This window comes from Aptenodytes forsteri, unplaced genomic scaffold (genome assembly GCF_000699145.1).
Source record: "Aptenodytes forsteri isolate BGI_AS27 unplaced genomic scaffold, ASM69914v1 Scaffold49, whole genome shotgun sequence".
NCBI classification, from domain to species: Eukaryota; Metazoa; Chordata; class Aves; order Sphenisciformes; family Spheniscidae; genus Aptenodytes; species Aptenodytes forsteri.
Window position 1 is genome coordinate 3,927,124 of NW_008795125.1, and position 18,996 is coordinate 3,946,119.

An 18,996-nucleotide genomic window follows, 5' to 3' on the forward strand; every position below is an offset into this window, starting at 1 on the left:
AGTGGGGGAATAAACAAAAAACACCTTTCAAGGGTATGGGCACACACACAAACTACCATGCTATACTGAGAAGTTCAAATATACATTGCGTCCAGTACTCCACAAACCCAGGTGGATGCCCGCTCCCCCAGAGGTGTGTGCAGGGCTGCTCACTGCTGGGGCATGTCCCCAGCCAGTTGTCACACATTCACTGCAGCTCTTGCACCCACTTACCCATACCTTCAACATTTCTGAATCAAGTAGAAAATTTTGTGGGCATCTCCCAACTAGCCTATAAGAGTGCACGATACATATCACGTATTGAAGATGCATTTCTTTCCTGACAAAACCATATGAAGGTCACTGATTCTGAGCAGCATTCCCCAAAGCAGCAGCTCTCCCCACTCTTTGATTGCTGTGCACCACTTTAGCCAGGGTGCTTTCAAGCCACCAGTTGATACCATCTAAACCAAAGGGGACTTCTGCCATTTCACTTTCATGGAAAAAGACTTAATCTTTGTTAGACCTTTCAGTCAGAGGAGCCCTGCGTTTGGCACAGCCCTTCTACCCACCAGCTCCACGCTGAATTCTGTTGCTCAATGAACAATGCAAACAATCAGGCTGCAAGAGATTGTCTTTCATTTATTGTAAGAAAACAGATATACTCACTCAGTTTTTCAATATTGGGCATGACCTTGTTCCCTTTCTTCATATATGATGCACGGAATCCATCAACAGAGAAGATGATCAAAGGAGGACGAACGAAGCTAAAAGTAAAAGCAGCAGGAATGTAAGGGAGCATTTCAAAATGATTTTTTTTTTAATTTCCACTTGCTCACTGAGACTCCAGAGAATCTAAAGTACAGTTACTGCATATGCTATATGTCTGTAATTTTTTTGCTTACTTAACAGATCAGCACAAACTGATAATCTTCACGCTTAGTAACATCCAGTGTTTGCTCACAGTCAGTGAAAGGGCTGAGCTCCAACATAAAAGACATCTTCCCTGAGCAGCTAAAAGCATATAGCCCAAAAAGGCAAGTGCTTATAGAAGGAGATGGAGAAGGAAAAAAAATAGTATGCATGAGTACCCACCCTAGCATACAATCTGTAGTTAAAAACCACATGTCTCATCACAGCTGGTCTTCTCTCTGCACAAACAAAAGTCCACGTGGCATTTTGAGTGAGCTTTGTGAGGCAGAGCTCATTCTCACATACTAAAGATGACAGTCTTTCATGTTATTTTATTACATTTTTATTTACTACTGCTAATGGGAGTTGACCCTAAGCAGGCAGAGATGTGTCCTGGACAGACACACCTGGGCTTTTAATGTTAGTCACCTGCTGCGGGGGTAAGCAGCCATCACTGTCACCAGGAGAAGCAGGGGCTCCTATCTCCTCCAAACTATCCTTCTAATAGCACAGACTGAGCTGCAACCCAACACAGCACCTGAGCAGACACTTGCTTTTAAGGTTAATAGTGAGCCAACTGGTTTCAAAAGTGCTTACTTTCTCCAATGTTACTCATGTGCTCAAATACGTCACTAAGTCAAGCCTGTATCCCATTGCAATTTAGAAATCCTTTCATTTAGGAAGATAATACTAAAAGTACAAAATTCAATTAAAAAAAAAATAATGGCCTGAACTGTGTTCACATATGGTTCAACCTGAATTTTATTATAATCAGAAAAACCTAAACCTTTCCACTGACTTCAAAGGAGTTTGGTTACCTTCCCTTTGCGGATAAGTGAAGCAGGCAAACCCATCAGCAGGTGATCAAAGACCAAGAGTTCAAGCCCACATATCATACATATCATACATATCCAGTAGCTCAAAGGCGATGCGTTACAATACTACCAGCCTAATTGTACAAATGGTGAAGCACAGGAAAGCATCCAACCCACAGCCATTCAGCCTGCGTGACAGGGCCAGTGCAGAAATGCGGTGTTCAGAGGTCCAGGGCAGAGCCGGGGACCATTGGCCTTGCTGCATTTGACTTTGCAGTCGTGTGCAAAACACTTACCCTGCTGGACATTCAGGAGCCTTTATCTCTTCACAGTCATCATCCACCCAGTGGGTTTCTCCTAACAGAAAAATCACATTGGAGTTTCAAAAACAAAACAAAACAAAACAAAAACAATCTGTGAACACAGCTACAGGTTTCACAGAAAATGTCGAAAAAATAAAGTCTAGCTCCAGTTAATTGACTGTCTTGTCATACTTCCCATGAATAACGAGCAGGTCTTTTCACGAAGCTGAACAAATGATCTGATTATATTCTATTCAACAAGAATATCCAAACTAGCACTCCTAGAAGTAGCTATTAAAACTTAATTAAAAGTTAAGTTAAAAGGAGTTAAAAGTGTCCTTTTGACTGCAGGAGACAGTGGTAACACTTCAGGCACAGTGGTCATCTATTTTAATTTTTTTATTTTCGATCTGTCAAAAACAGGTAGTGCTGCTTCTGGCTGTGAATTCCCACCCTCCTCCCCACCAGCTCTGATGTCTCCATGAGCTGATTTAGCTGGCTAAAGACACAAAACAAAATTCATTCTGAGGAAGAAAAACAACCCTAAATAGTTTCCAGCTGGTTTAGAGAGCTGATCAGCTCATGGATCAGGTGAGACTCAGACACAGCTAAAAAAAGCATTAATAGTCTTTCAGAGCTAGATTAGTTAAAATTACTTTTTGTAATCAACTATTTTCTTAAGGTTTTCACTGCTGAATGCTGACTATAGAGTGGCTTATGACTTGCACTTTCACAGGTCAATTGAAAAACAAATTATTAGCTAATGAGGCTCGCTTCCTGAACCTGGCACTATTAAAGGAACTGCAGTTCAATTAAAAGAACAAAACAAAAAGCACCATAGAAAAGATCTGCAGGAAATGTGTCCTGCAGCAATTCCAACTGACCATGACGGGAGGTGGAGGGACAATTTCCAAGGAAAAAAAAACCCAACACACTATCCTCATACAGGCAAAGGCACGAATAAAGAGGAAACACTGTTCTCACATAAGGCTTACTCCTGTCAGAGTGCCAGGGTCATTGAGATCGTTTGTTATTAGCCAATTAAACAAAGATTATGTACATTAAAGCTGAAGACATGTAATTCCTCTGTCTTGACCCTTGTAAGAGGGAGCTCACAAAAAAGGCAGGAACTGAAAACCACACCAGTATTTAAGTGGTCTCAGCCTTGGGTTTCTTTGGGAAGGGGAAGAACGTAATCTGTGGGGACTTGCTGGAAGATACATATTTCATTTGGATTCCCAACAGCAGAACCCAAGTAAAGAAGTAAAGAAAGTATGGATCTGGACTATTATAATTTTCTGAACATATGCAGTTGGCCAAAATGTTGTGGAATAAAAAATTTCAAACTGTAACTCTTCCACCAGTAAAGTTAATGAATGAAAAAACTAAGAACTAGCTGAGATACAAAAGTGAGAATATGTAAAGCTTATTACCAAGGATCAGAAGACCTGCTCCGAACAGGAGAATTACACAAGGTAGGACATGCTCCAAGAGATCAGGGTAGAGGATGAAAATTAAGCCTCTACAGCCCATCCACCCACCAACCAGTGCAGGCCATACTGCAGCCATGGTGTGTCTAGAAGGTGGCATGGTCATCCCCAATGTGTCACCTGAAGCCCGTGCCACCCATCTGCAAAATACAGCCCTTGTATTCTCCCAACCCCTCTCCCACAAGAAACAAAGCCTACAGGTGTTAGGCCAAGTAGTTTGAGCAGAAGCTTTTGTGGTGGGGGTGGGGAGAGGTCTTTGAGATGGAGATAACATATCTAGGAATGCTCCATTCCTTCTGAGACCATCAGATATCCCTGCTTTCCCTGTGATGCAGACAAATGCATCTGAACACTTTTGTGTTTTGCTTTAAACTCTTCATCCAGCCACACCTCTTCTCTTTCTATCAGTATCTCTACATGCAAAGACAACGTCCTTCTACTATCAACAAATTAGAAGTATTCACCTCTGCTAGTGCCCAAAAAATTACAAATGCAATTCCCCATTCTTCTCCCCTCCTCCCAAAAATTAGAACTAAACAAGGAGAGGGTTCCTTCTTTAGAAGAAAATTCTATACCCACAGGGCTGTCTTCTATCAGGTTTGGAAAGATAAGAGGTAGAAAGTCATACCTTTGCAAATGACTTGGTAATTAGTACAACAATCTCCTCTACTTAAGCAGTCTTCAGAGCAGTGACAAGCATTGTCATCATTCCTGGTTTCTCCACAGCGATCTTTGGTACATTCCCAGCCCCGAGCTAAAATATTCACAAGGTAAGGAAGAATGAGAGATTATAATCAAAACAAAAAGTACTCACTCAAGCCATAATGACAACACTCTAGTCGTTAAAGTTGGATGTAAAGTTTATGGCCCTATTTTAGTGATTTCAAGACCTCTGAAGTAGGCATGTCAACCAGAAAAAAAAAGGACCCTTGTGTCCTGCAGGTGCAGGAGGGCTCCTCCACCTACACACAAGTGCTTCTGCTACCCTCAGGTGTTGTACTCCAGGCTTTGCACAACCTGAATGCCAGAAAAAGTGTGGAAAGGAGAAGACAAGAAAGGATCTTGAAAGATAAATGGTGGGGCCTGGAGCACAAACTAAGAATTCTGGTGTTTCTTGGGTAATCCATTCTTTTCTCCCAAATATTCGAGTCCCCAGTTCAATCCATGGGAAATAAGAGAAAGTTGAAAAGAGACTATGTAAATACAGATTGATGCTTTACTTCCATAAATTCCTCACCCACAGGGGGAGATTCAGCACCAACTGCAAAGTTATGAGAACAAAGAGCTGCTCTTGAAGGAAAAGCATGGCACGGCTGCCGCAAAACACTCCAGCTCTTCTCATCTTGTGAATGAAGTTAGGATCTAAGGGCCTGTCTAAATTAGGGTGCTCTCTCAAGGGCAGTACATTGCTACACTTTGGAATAGGGCCTAAGGATGTAAGCATATGGTTTTCCACATCCTGGCCCAACCAACAAGAAACTTTAAAAATCACTTCAGACAACATGCACCCAGTAAAAAAACCACCACATAAGAGCAACGTCTTTTACCCCCTTTTCTCCTTCATTTGGGGCTTTTTTCTAGAAAAAAGTCATATTTACAGATTGTACATGTGATAATTGCCTTAATAAGTGCCTATGGGAGTATATGACAATTCACACAACCGTCCCAAGGGCTATGCAGGTATCCATACACATATGTGGACATGGTGCTCTGCGGACAGGAGGCTGAGGAACTGAAAATCCGCCCTTTGGTAGCAAACATCTTGTATTGTGCTGAAAGTCTTCAAAAAAGAGCCTCTCATTCTGCAGTCATTTACACCAGGGGCAAAACAACGTCTGCCTAAAATTCACAAGTTTTTTTGCCTGGAACCAAAGTAGTTTTTCATACTGGATTAGCTCACCATTTTTTGGTACCAAGCTATTAAAATTATATCATTATAAACAGAACTGAGGAAGTCAGGACTCTCAAGCATGGCACATCCATGGGCAATGATATTTTTAATCTTTAGACTTCTCTTCTGGCTGCTTAGTAAATGTAATTCTTTGATAAAGCAAGAAAATGTTTAACGGCAAAAGTAGAAGGCACCTGTGTCAACTCTGACCACTGTGCAAACACTCAAGAAGATGGGTACAAGTAATAATTTAAATGCACTATGCTAAGAAGTAAAACATAACTCATGGCCCTCTTTGAAGTTTTCCTTGCCTATGACTCATGAAAAAAACAAAAAGGAAATGAATCTAGTGCTGTATTTCCATCCCCCAGGGTCCTATGAATTGAAGTCAAACGTTTTTACCAGTGTGTTATATGCATCCTGACATCTGGAAATCGGAGTCTGGGGCAAGGGTAACAAGCCCAGCCTGTCACCTGCAGCTCACTCCAAGAGGACCTGCACCGCTTCAACGCTCCCAGCTTCAGAAGTGCCTTCACAAGTAACCATAACACACAGTCCACAAGCAAGCATGAATTGCTCCAGTATTAAGTTTCACTTGGGAGAAAAAAGGATGGCTGACACAGAACGACCAACCTCCAGCCTTTACCATGGCTCTTTTCATTGTAATCTGAAGGTCAGACTGGTGCCTGAATGCTGATTATTGCTTTTAATTGAGTATCACAAGATCTACTTTTCATGTAGTATGAATAGTACCCTGCTTTTTCTGCCCTGGAAACCATGGCCAAAGCGCAGCAGTGAGGAGCGACAGGTGTGCATCCCTACTGCTCCTTGCAAGGAAACATGGGCTGCATTTTGGGCTGAGCCGAGCCTGCCTCGCAAGGTGAGGTGTGGAGGAGATGCAGGTTATGGCAGGGAGCTCTGGTTTATCGTGGTAGGTTCCGACGGCTGGCATAAGCCAGGCATCAGCAGCACCCGGTGGTGCAGGACAGGAGACCCATCGTACCTGTCTTTAAGCACAGCTCATCAAAGTCGAAGCAGCAGCTGTTGTAGCTCTTGCACAGGTTGTCACAGCGGCAGCCAGGAGGCTCTGCCTCTTGAAGTTCAAAGCATCTGTTTTTGCAGGAGCCAGAGGTACTGATCCAGGGGGAATCTGACAGGACTGTGTGGAACAAGAAACAGGGCAACATCTGTCAGGCCGGCAGTGGTGGGACGGGCGGCTCAGCCCAGAGCCACTCGGATGAGCAAAACCTCGGCTGCCTGCTATGGGGAAGGGAGTAGGGAGAGGAGAAGGGCTGCTTGTAGAAACAAAAACAAACAAACAAAAGAACAAATTCCAGAAAGGTTGCTCTTTTTGTGGAAGGGAAAAAAAAAAGGGGGGGGGGGGGGCGTGCTGTGAATGTCCTGCAAAGAAACAGCCCTGGCTTTACCTCTGTAACAATCAAGAGATCATTAGCACAAATGTACGGGGAGGAAGCAGCGTGCTGTGATAATGTCCTGCAAAGAAACAGCCCTGGCTTTACCTCTGTAACAATCAAGAGATCATTAGCAGAAATGTATTGAAGTCTCCAAGGCCCCATTCCAGGAGCTGCAGCTATTCCTCAGAAGCAGACCTTTGTTTTCAGAAACCAAGTGACATTTTCATGGCTGGCTGGGCAGTTTGCATAGGAAAGGGCTGCGATTAATCTACATGCAGTCAGCAGGATTTGGTCTGCTATATTGGAAGGCACCAAATCAATGTCAAGCGTGAAAGAAAACTATAAGATGCTCTATAAATTAGAGAGACAAAGCAAGGCTTTTTGGTGGGCTTCTGCAGAGCATTAAATTATAAAAATTTAATAAAATACAAAAGTATGTAAGAAATCAATATATTTGATGTGTATAACTAAATGCAGGACTGCCAGTGTGAAAACCATGAATAATGTATTAGACTTCAATAATCTATTTATTGGTAAGGGCCCTTACTGTCAAAGCTGATAGGTACTTCCCTGCTCTTTTCTCAAAACTTAGTATTTTATATATTTCATACATTTTGTATGTTTTTCCTATAAAAGAATCCTACATAGCAGCTTATATGAAGCAGGAAAATTGTGTGCTACTCTCCAGGGTTAATTGTATTTTATGAAATAAAATAACAAATGTATGTTATTCTTTAAAAACAGAGGTGTTCCAAGGAAAATTTCGCAATACCTTTTGTTCCTTGAGAGACCTATTAAAATTAAGTCTTTGAAATTGTCTTGGGGTTTGTTTTCTTCAAGACCATGGTTTGGTTTTGGTTTTGGCAAACCTCACCATGATTAGCAGTATGATTTTTAAGAGGACTGATGCAATGGCACTTTTGGGAAACAGTTGCTCTGATCTTTTCTTACAGATTTTTCCCCTACTCTTTTACATAGTTCCAAGTTTAGTCTCCACATAAACTGAGGGAAAATCTGTTCCCAAACAAGATGGCGTCATCCCAACACTGTGAGAATGAATGGAAAAGAAGATGAAGGGGGAGTTTGGAGGTGACATTGTAGTAGCTGATGTCCCACCAGCTCCAATCCCCAGCACTACTGCTGCACGGCTTCCCTTGGAGTGGCACTGGCACTGGTTGGACATCAGCATAAACCACTTCAGGGAGCAAACCTGGCAGCAAATCAACCCTACAGCAAGATAATGGGTAAGAAAACCAAACCTACCATGGTTGCAGTCATGGATCACAGCAGTGGCAAGGCACATTCATATGACTGCTGGAAAAGGTAGTAGTAGACAACTATGTCTCCCCTCTGCTTTTGTGTTTTTTTCAATCAGGTCAGTAATGATCAGAGCAAGTAACATCATACGCACAGTGAAGTTTCACTCTGTAGGTACATACCCTGCAAGCATGTTCGTAATGAGCCATCAATATTTTGGCCATCTGGAGTTCCAAGGAGCTAAAGGTCATGTATCTATGCTGGCAACACACAGATCAGTATTTTCTTTGCTCACATAAATAGGCCACAAAGCTATGTTATAAATTAATCACATGAGAATTGTTTCAAAGCATGCTAATACTCAGATTTTCAGAGATATGAAGTCTTGTTCCTTATTCTTAATGACAGCTGCTTCCTGCCAAATGCTTCTGAAAATCTGTTACTAAAGAATATTTCCATGTTATTTAACCTCTTCTACTACTTTCCTTTTTGGAAGCTAGGTAATATATAATCACGGATCCAGTAAGCTGCAAATCAAAGGTATTACGGACTCAAAGATATTACATACCAGCATACACTATATATCCCTTACACCGGCATTGCCCTCTTCATTTCAAACAAATGAGAGGGAGATCATTTCAGAAGGTCAAAAAAGACATGTCAACATGCATTTAGGAAAGAGAAGGTGTAAATCTGCTGCGGATTACATAAGGGACAGAGTCAACTGCAGCTCAAGGAATGTCTAGCTTTTGTAAAGAGCAGCTCATTTATCAGGAAACCACTGGAACAAATTGCCCACGGAGGCTGTGCAATCTCTGATCTTGGAGATTTTGAAGAACAGGTTAGACCGAGATCTGTCAGGAGCACTTCAGTAATAACTGACAATGTCTTGGGATATAGAGAAGGTCTACACAGCTGTTCCAGATCCCCTCTAGCTCCACCTTCTATAACGGCAAGTAGGGTTTCCATTTCATGTAAGAAAGGCTTAGCCCAGCTGCCTTGTCTGTTATTTTTTCGCATCTGTTGAGAACCGCTTTATTACTGATGTGACAAATTATCCCAAATTACTTAGCAAATTCAAGTCACACCTCCTGAGTCAATGTAGGACACTTTCCATATAGCAACACAAAAGAGGACTTGGTTTAATTCCTCTGATCTCTGAATACATTTAGATCGTTCCTTTGTTTATCACGCTTGACCTTGCCTTTGCAGCCAGACCATGATTTTTAGGTCGTGCACAATGCCATGGCATGGGTACTGGTGCATGCAGAATAGTTTGAAAATACATCATCAGGAGCTCCATCCCTGGTGAGCATTTTCAAATTAACAGAAACCCCTGTACAGAACAAACTTACACAATTTCAAAATCCTTTTTAAAATTCCTGCATGCCTCCATAGCTCCTGCAATCAGACCACACAGCAGGCAGAGGGACCTCAACATAAAGATCTTCCCCTCCTTATTTAATACATAAAGCTTTTCACATCTTTTTCCATGCATTCTTTTTTTGGCCAACTAAGCTCAAAACAACTATCTAAGGATTGTCTCTTATGTCATAGGTTAGAGAGAGAAGTTACATAGGGCAATAGTGCCTTCCTGATTCAGTCCATGGAGGTTATTACATTTCCATTGTAAACGTGTTATATTTACCTTGGAAAGTGCCATATCAAACTGCTTGCTCTGATTCTATCTGATTACAGTATTTTAAAATAAATCAAATCCATTTCCTTCCAGCAGTATTTCAATCATAGGACTACACAATATAGACATGCTTACACAGTCATTACAAGGAGGAGATGACCTGGTAAGAATTTGCCATTTTGGATCCTATGGATCCTATATGGAACCTATATGGATCAACCAAATACCTATACAAAACATCTGGAACAGCAGTTGTGCTAGATAATATTCATATTATGAACTTGCATTTCATCTTGCAGAATGATGCAATGATTATTCATTGCAATGAGTAAAATCTCAATGAAAAGTCACATAAAGTAAAAAATACCTCCTAACTGTTCTAATACAAGAAAAATGAGACTCCATTTTTAACGACATGCTTAAAAAAATCCAGTGAGGAGGGATAGAAAAACTTCAGTGTTTCTCCTTCCAAAATTTAAGATATCATCCTATCATGACCAAGGGACATGCTTCAAGAGACTAAGGCCATTTTCCCTGAAAGTGCTTACAAAGATGTATAGAAAGCTCATAAAGCAAATAACTTCCAAAGGCAAAGTTATGAAAAAATGGGAGCCTTGCTTCTCTAATGTCTTTTAGAAATTTTAAGTCAAAAAATTATTTCAATGAAATAATTTGTTGGGTACAAATATTAAACATCTCAAATGTATAAAGGCATATATATCTGTACACTGTAAAAAAAGAACGGGGGGGGTTAGGCATTATGGTACTTCTTTGACATGCATTTATAAGGGACTAGGAAAGAAAATGCTGTTGTTTTGGACTTGTAGATGAGTTCAATGCTAGATGAAAACTGAAATTTGCTTACAATCATGGCATACCCCTGGATAAATAACAAACTGGTCATATACAGTAATGGCTGGTAAAGAGACAGTGGTTTGTCAAACCAAAATAATTAACTCTAAACACCAAGAAACTTGGAAATAAATAAGCCAAAGCAGAGTGGAGTTGAAAAAGAATTTATAATAATCTTTTATTCTGGATATTTCATTGCACTGGGCTTCTGAAGTAGTACAACTGGAAGTCATGCAACTACAAGAGCCTAAATAGGTTCTTTCATCACAGTGCTTCAACTTTATTTAAAGAAAAGCACCTCTCCAGTGTAACCACTTGGAAATATAAGCCAAAGCAGAGTGGAGTTGAAAAAGAATTTATAATAATCTTTTATTCTGGATATTTCATTGCACTGGGCTTCTGAAGTAGTACAACTGGAAGTCATGCAACTACAAGAGCCTAAATAGGTTCTTTCATCACAGTGCTTCAACTTTATTTAAAGAAAAGCACCTCTCCAGTGTAACCTTTTACTTTCTCCTTTAGACAGATGTGACTATAATACTTTACTCTTTGCTATCACATCCTTTTTTTTTTTACTGCAATGAAAGTAACCAAGCTGCGTAAACACAGAAGGGACAAAACCCTCTGTTACTTTTCTGTCTCTCATTGTTGCACCCTGGACTGGACTACTTAAATGCCAGGTGCTGGTCCAATCCCACCTGTAAGCAAGTTCTCAGTAGGCTGCCAAAAGTACCCCATCTCCTGCCCTCTTGCAAGAGATCCTGTATTTCTTTCCTATTTTCCCGGAATGCTGAGCTAAACCTCCTGCTATTGGAAACAGCCTGCAGCTACTAATCCCAGCCCTGGTGGTGTTGAACAGTGCTGGTTGGCTCAGCAGAGTTGGCACTGATGAGTTGCAATGGGTCCCCAATATCAGACCTTTGGGACGTCAGTAAAAATCAACTGAGCAGCCCTGCCCTAAAGCCTAGATGGTCACCAGCTAAAGCAAAGCAACTGCAGTCAGGTGTTGAAGACATGAAATGCAAATCCTTCACATCACTATTACACACACTACACAACTGCTCTACAGTTAATGTACTAGAAGATAAAAATAGAAATAAATTTGTTTTTCAAGCAATTTTTTTTTTACTGTTATATAAAGATCAAAAGCAACAGCCACTATCCTTTTGGTTACCTAAAATGCCTCTGCTCAGTGATCAGCAGCCCTGATTGTGGCTGTGATTAGACACCAATTCCTGTGAAAGACGGGGGAGAGAGGGACACAGATTCATTACCAGGAACACAACAAACTCAGGCCACGGTAAAAAATTTTATAATTAAAATCACAAGCTATCATTACAGACGGGTATTGCAAATGAAGCCCTTTCACTTCAGTTGTATTAACCAGCTCTAAGTCAATGACCACAGGTTTCCTTTCTCCTGCCAAAGGAAGGAACAGAGGCACAAGTCAAGCCTACTTTTTTTTTTTTTAAAGAAAAAAAGACTAGTTTTCCATTTTATATATTTTTCCACTTGGACTATGCCTGAGCTCACAAAACCCTATACTGCCCCAGAACACAAACAACAGTCCCTTCTGTGGCATGTTCCTGCTTTCCTCCAAAGAAAAAAGTAGGAGGTGAAAGAAAAACAGACAAGCCGGTGACAGCACATCTGCGTCCACCCGGGACACAAACACCTGCTCTCCTCTCCCCGGCCCTCTCCACTGTCAGATGTCTGCCGTCTACTGTTCACAAACCAGCATGACCTCAGGAGCCACAGAAATCCCAAAAGCTTTCTCACCAGTGCCTCTTGAAAGCATTAATCAAGTTTCTAGAAACCGCTTCAATAGCTACCAAAACAAAACCAGTACCCTTAAACCCATCGGGGTGTTTCTCTTAGCTCTAGAAGGAAACTGTGCGGAGCACAAAACATGGCAAATGCTATGTAGGAGCTGATGAGACTGGTCTCTGTGAGACTGACAGTGCTCAGTCCTAAAATAAGCTAGATTTTCCATAGTCACATGCACACAGAGCAAAAGTTTAAGTAAATAGGAGACCTATAGGTAAGTCCCAAAGGTCAACTGACTCAGGCTCAGCAAGTTATTTATTCTTCTCTATATCCTAGAGGGAAAAGGAACAAGCAAACTACTGTTTCGCAGTAGGAGTGGTTTCTAACCACAGTATATAACATAAGGGTATTGCGATGTACAATTTATGTCCGTTACTGTACCTGAGACCGGGCCCTCATCCCATTCTTCAGATCTCCTAAATCGATTTGTTGTAAATCCCATGCAGACATTTACTCCAAAGGCAAAAGCAAATAAAGATATAACCTGCAAAAGTAAAACAGCAAAGTGAGCAAACTGTGCAAAAAGCAGGACTTTAGAGCTAAGAGCATTACGATTAAAGGGGCAGAGATGGTCCTCTGTACATTTGAGCTCCCCAGCACTGCAGTTCCCATCACTGGAGCAGCAGCTGACAGCGTCACCGTTGGAGAGTAACACAAACCAGAAGGGGTTTATGAATAAAACATCTCTTTCCGAAGCTGAAACGCTCCTTTTTGTAGGAACTTATTCAGGAGAGACGGGCTACTCCTCCTCTAAAAGCAAACACACTCTTCTCCTCCCCTACCTGGTGTGAGTGGACGCAGCCCTTCTTAGCCATACTAGAGAATTCTTGAAAAGCCTGCGCGGCACCGTCGCCTTTTCTTTATAGTGAGCGCAGAGCTCTGTTTGCTCTGGGAGTTCGGGCTATTAGCTACAAGTAATCCCACCTGGTGAGGTTGACAGGCTCGTGTGATTTGTCCAGGGGGTGATTTCATCATGTTTCACTCACAAATCGCAGCTCTGAGTGCAAGAAGCTCCAGGCATCATCCCTCGCTGCGCCCTCCCCCCAAACACACACACGCACGCTTTTATGTGGTTTCCTCTGGCAAAGCAGGGCTTTCTTATGTTGCTGCGGCCAATAGCTGTTCCTGCTCATTTTATTCTCCTCGCAAAAGTAACATGGTTAAAAGAGAAACCAAATGCGTCTCCATCTGGCTCAGAGAAGAAGAAGGGGGGGGAGCTCACTCGGGGCTGCGAAATGAAAATATCCCGATGCCACCCTCAAATGTCACCCAACGTTGCAGGCATTGCAGCATGGTGGGCTCAGCGCATGGGGCGAGCACACAGCCACAGCTGCTGACCTTGCGATGGCCGGGTGGGTTTTGAGAGCTTGGGTGCCCGTCTCATTCTCCAAGGGTGCTCCTGAAGTTTCTAACTGGGTCGCGGAGCAGAGTCCCCCCAAAATGGGGGACACCTTCAGAGCGGGGGGTTATTTTGCAATGCTGTTCTCCCACGCTGCTGTGGCGGTGCAAGGCTCAAATCGATGGAAACGCAAGCAGTTTTATCTGAATAGCTGGAAACCACAGACTTCCAGAAAGGAAGGGAAGTGACACGTTCCCTCTGCCCCACATTTTCACATTTTCATCAACAACAGAAAGCTCGGCTGTTTGGATAAGCGCTTCTATTTACAAAGCAAATGATAATGCTGAGCAGAATTACGGTTCAAATCGGTGGCTTAAATATTATTTGCCAAGGCAAATTATTTACCAGTGTAGTTTGCCACTTTTTTCTCTGATGAAAGCTTCTTTCATTAAAGTGTTTACTAACAATTACATTTAGAGGGACAGAGTCAAGGTTCATAAGCCCTCAGATGGACTGAGCTTCCCTTGGGACCTGTTCCATATTCTATACTGGCATTAAGAAACACAGTACAATTTTCTTTAAACTGTCTTGCAATATTAAACACGTACAATTTTGAGCTTTGTTTAGAGGTACCTTTTCCCTGCTGCAATATCTGTTCTTCCCCACCATGTAGCTCTACAGGGCAGTGGCTAAAAAGTCCTCCTCTCTGCTACCCACATCTTATCAGCCTGCTAGCCTTTACTAGGAGCTGATCCTTTTTTGTGCCGTTTCTTATCCAAAAGTGGCTCCATTGTGCAGCTGCATCTTTGCACTGCAAGCCTCAGGGAAATGTAATTAGCCTGAGGAGACCCACATCTTGGCTACACCAGGACATCGTATTCCTCTCCCTTGCACAGACCAGGGCTGTGAAGTCAAGACCCATTTTCTAATGTTCACTTCATCACTAGCTGGGTTGAAAATGAAATAGGTTGCAATAGGCAATATTTTTCTAGCAAAAAAACCTGTACCCAGAGGTCTAGAGAAAAATAATCATCAAAATTTTTACTAGCTGTTCCTATGAAATTCTTCACCCTTAGCCTCTGATATATCCTGTGGTTAAACAACTTCAACCTCAAGCACGAGGTAAAAGTACAGCAGTTGTCTGACAGCACCAGGAGGGAAACCAAAGGTGTCACAAATAAAAATCACTCAATGGTGTTGCCTATCTGTCTCAGCTAATGAAGTCCAGGATTTCATGGGCAAAACATGGGAATCGGCAGCCCCAAGCTCTCCTCCAGTTTGGGAACCTCTGGTCACTGAGTGGCCCAGGCAAAACACAACTGAATTTTCAAATCTGGTGGCCAATTTTGAGTGCCCAAGCCAATACATCCAGCCTCGTTTTCAGAGGTGCTGAGCCTTTGTTGTTCCTGCATATCTTCCTAACACACAGGTGCTCAGTTCTTTTGCAAGAAAGTTCCTACATAAGTTTAAAATGGCCATCCAGAAAAATAAAGCAAGAAACAAAACAAAAAAATACAGCATCATGGATGACTTCTACTGAGCTGAAAATACATATTTCATTTTTCCATTCATGTAACCTCTCTGGAGCTTGTAAACTGCACAATTTCACATAAATGGAGGAGCTCTTCTTATGTTTCCTGGTCCATGCTAGAAGTCTATTATATTAATTAACCTCCTTTGTAATATCCTTTAGAATTATAGATGATGACGACTCTGAAACTGCTAATCTTTTTCATATGTGTTATGTAAGACGCATTTTCCAGTAGCTCTGAACTGACCGCGTACTCAGATGCACAATTATCTTTTTGTCACAAGGATTCTGCCTGAAGGCACCCTACAGATGCACAAGGAACTTATTAGCATGAACAAGGTCTAATGATTTTGTTCAGGCAAAATTTCACTGCTGGGATCACTGGCAATTAACTTTTTTAGCAATTAATTGCCATTTTACTCATCAGAATAGGGAAGACTAAAGCTGAAATAATGTATTCCTGGCCCAAGAATGCAGTGGTTCAGTGCAAGTTTTAGGGCTTAAATTCCTTAAAAAGGAATTCTAACAAAATCAACAGAATATGAAATGCCTCTTCACCAATTATTGTGCCTAAGAATTGGCCTTTGGCTTTTATGGCTTATATGATCATACCGATTATTATTAAACTCAGGATGCAAAACTTCCAACCAGCCACTAGGTGACACTTTAAATGAGAAGTTCATATTGTAACATTTCCACAGTTATAAGCATTCTTGTTCTGCTATTGCACAGAGTTCATGTAAGAAAGGCAATATTTACAGTCTTACATAAAACTGATTTTTCTTGAGCAGTTTTTTTAATGAGAAAAGAAAATGCAGAGAAATCAAGTATGTTCGCTGAGTCAGAGGTCGGGGATGGAGTGGGCTCTAGAGAAATGAGCCTTTTTAGCTACTCATCTCCACTTTGCACTGCTGGGTGCAGCCACATCGGGTGACTGGGGGGGCAGGGTGAAAGCTTCCAGTATGCTTGACAGCAGCATGAAAGGCAGAAAGGTGAAGGACTTCTTCAAATTGTCCCAGAGCTCTCAGCCCCCCAAACACAGCTTCCACATATAGTTGTGGCCAAGAAAAAGTTAGTCAGATACATGACATAGCAATTTCAAAGAACAAAACCTTTTGATAAACTATAGAAATTCAAGCAGTGTCCACATTGAGTCTCCTCAGATACAAGCACTGTGAAACCAAGTAAGCTTCCAGCAGCCGAAGTGAACATGGGTACATGTGGGTACCTCGCTGAAAACACCCTGAGGCTTTTTAGCAAAACCAAAGAGGCGCGACGTAACAAGAAGAGCTGATTCCTGTGTATAAAGGACTTCAAACCATATTTTTATAGAACTTTATAGATCAAAACCAAATATCTTTGGCACTAAGCCAGTGCAGTGACTGATAAACAAGACAGAGGAGGACGGGAAGGCAAGTGTGTGAGGGCAAGGACAGCAAAAGGACAGCAAAGCCAGCCAGGGTCAGCAGTCTGATGGCAAAAAGAGGCGAGAGGAGTAAGAGTCAGTGCAGGAGGGTGATGACCTGCGATGAGCAGTCCCTCAGCTGAGATCAGCCCAGGATCCAGGCTACAGCCACACACAGGAGCCCAGAAACATGATTGCACAGCCTGGGTATGCAGGAAAAAATACACAAGAGCTGCTGAAGGACGAGGGACCTGTATCTACTCAGCTTGTAAGAATACCGCTGAAGCCCCAAAAATAGAGTCACTGGGAAGTTCTCTTTACCCGATAGAGGCAAAACACTCCAGCAAGTGATAGATTTCAAATGGTTGGCAAGCTAGCTTGGAAACAAAAAATTACAATCTGATCATAAAGGGTAGGAGAGGACCCAGATGTTCACATGGATGCGTTAAGGGGGCAGGCAGGGTATAGAGGAAAAGAAGTTATTAGCAGAGACACGGGTCAGACTGTCCCTTCCTTGGCTTTAGGATATGTGTGAGAGTTGCAGAAGCTTCTGCAAGTATCTTTTTTCTTACACATGTAAAAGCTGCATTTTGTTGAGGAGGTGATTTCCCTGGCAGAGGGCACAGGACTGACTGCCGAGGAGCTGCACCACCATGCCCACTGCTACCCCATAAGACTGGGAAGACCCACAGACCAGGCTGTGCTCATGAAAGTACACCCTCTTCACTGCAGTACCTCAGAGCACCACCTGACAGCACCTTGCAGCTTGAGGAACAGCCACCAATTATCTGTCTGCTCATCACCACCCTGAGGGGAAAGGTATGCAAACTATAGTGCCTGGTGCACCAGAGGAGCATCCTGAGGACAGCTTTCTCAACCAGAAAGCTCCATAAAAGGGTGCCAGACCCTCAGGGATGATCATGGACAAATTAAAGTCTTTAAAACTGCAGTTTGTTGCAGCCCAACCCCTGAGGCACCAGGTGCCGTAGGCACCTATACGCCCATCAACATTTCTGAGCACCCTACATAACGCCTGTAGGGTTCACAGGGCTGGGAGCTGAGCGTCTGAATTCGGCCTGAATCTCACCGAGGACGACCAGCAAAGCACGTTGCATTCCTCTTCATCTCACCCTCCCATAAGTGCCCTCCCAGGACAGCTACCAAACCATGTCCTGCACAAAACACAGGTGTATTGGGTGCACACCTGTCTGAAACTGAGCCTACATGCTCTGCTTACCCAGAGAGAGAAGAGGAACTGCTGGCCAAAGGAGGACCTGAGTGCCAGTCTCTCTGCTTTACTCATACAAAACACATACTCACTGGGACAAGGACTGAAACCCTGGTGTGTAACCTGGTGAAAAAAGAAGGGCATAATGCAAGTACAGGAATAAATTCTCCCACACCCCATGTCAGATACAGCAGCTTCGGAGGCTAAACGACAGCTGTGGATTTGGCAGGAGCACTGCAGCTCCTGAAGCTGCCTCTGATGCCTGTAGAGGGGCCTTAGCTCAAGTGCCTCCTACACATGCAATCACCATTTGTGCCCACACACAAGCAAAGCAAGGTTTATAAGCGAGGACATGTCTTTTATCAGAGCAGCTAGGTTAGCTGAAAAAAGAAGACAAGTTTTCAGTGATTTGAAGAAAGCTTTGTGTGCCTGAATGCCCGTCTCTCTCCTCCCAGCAGTACTACAGCTGATAGACCAACCGCTCCAATACAGGGTATTGCACCTCTCCCTGTGAACTGAACGCATGACAGCAACAGCATTAACACTAGTCCAACATATATACCTTCATCATCTTCAAAGAAACTAACATTTTCCCAATTCAGTTCCTGGACAATATTATTATTATGAAGCAGCACAAGTACTTCACTAAAATGCACTGAGTTCAGAACTGTATTTCTTAAGATAATCATACATAAAAAGTCTAGCATGCTGCAGAATGAAAACTGCTCTGTGATGAAAAATCACTTCTTCATGGAGGGGATGAATGAGTGAAACACAGAGCCAAAAAGCCCATATATGTTTTTAATGCAACCCATGCGAGGCTAAATATGCCTTCAGGTCCTCATCCTTGCTTTCCACTGTTTGAGATGGTGACGGGTGTCACAGGTGCCCATCAGCAGCTTTACATCCATCTTTTTAAAAGAGCTGTAGGCTTCAGCAGTGTGAAAATCATCCACCTACCCCCTGACAGTAGTCTGGAGGGCTCAAAGGGCCTTGCATGGTACCTTGTATGTGTCACACACAATCACTGTTAATTTATTTGAATTTTACAAGTGATACAACCTATTCTGTCCCACAAAAACCATAGCCCTTTAGAAACAACAAGTTAAAGAGA

At 42.4% G+C, this 18,996-nt stretch overlaps 1 protein-coding gene across 4 annotated transcripts in view; it reads right to left on the reverse strand.

The window, feature by feature from the left end:
• ENPP2 (ectonucleotide pyrophosphatase/phosphodiesterase 2) overlaps positions 1–13,424 on the reverse strand; it is a 59,948-nt gene extending 46,524 nt beyond the window's left edge. For 2 of the 4 annotated variants that reach the window (XM_019471512.1, XM_019471511.1), the window contains exons 1-6: positions 13,162–13,356; positions 12,761–12,863; positions 6,393–6,548; positions 4,127–4,252; positions 2,003–2,063; positions 649–746 (exon numbers count right to left, since the gene is read on the reverse strand). In XM_019471512.1, the coding sequence (XP_019327057.1) occupies positions 649–746; positions 2,003–2,063; positions 4,127–4,252; positions 6,393–6,548; positions 12,761–12,863; positions 13,162–13,194 (577 nt within the window). In that variant the 5' untranslated portion in view covers positions 13,195–13,356. Of the gene's footprint in view, positions 1–648; positions 747–2,002; positions 2,064–4,126; positions 4,253–6,392; positions 6,549–12,760; positions 12,864–13,161 lie in introns of all 4 variants that reach the window. The other 2 variants (XM_009277212.1, XM_019471510.1) reach the window with 2 other exon arrangements.
• Positions 13,425–18,996: the final 5,572 nt, after the last annotated feature.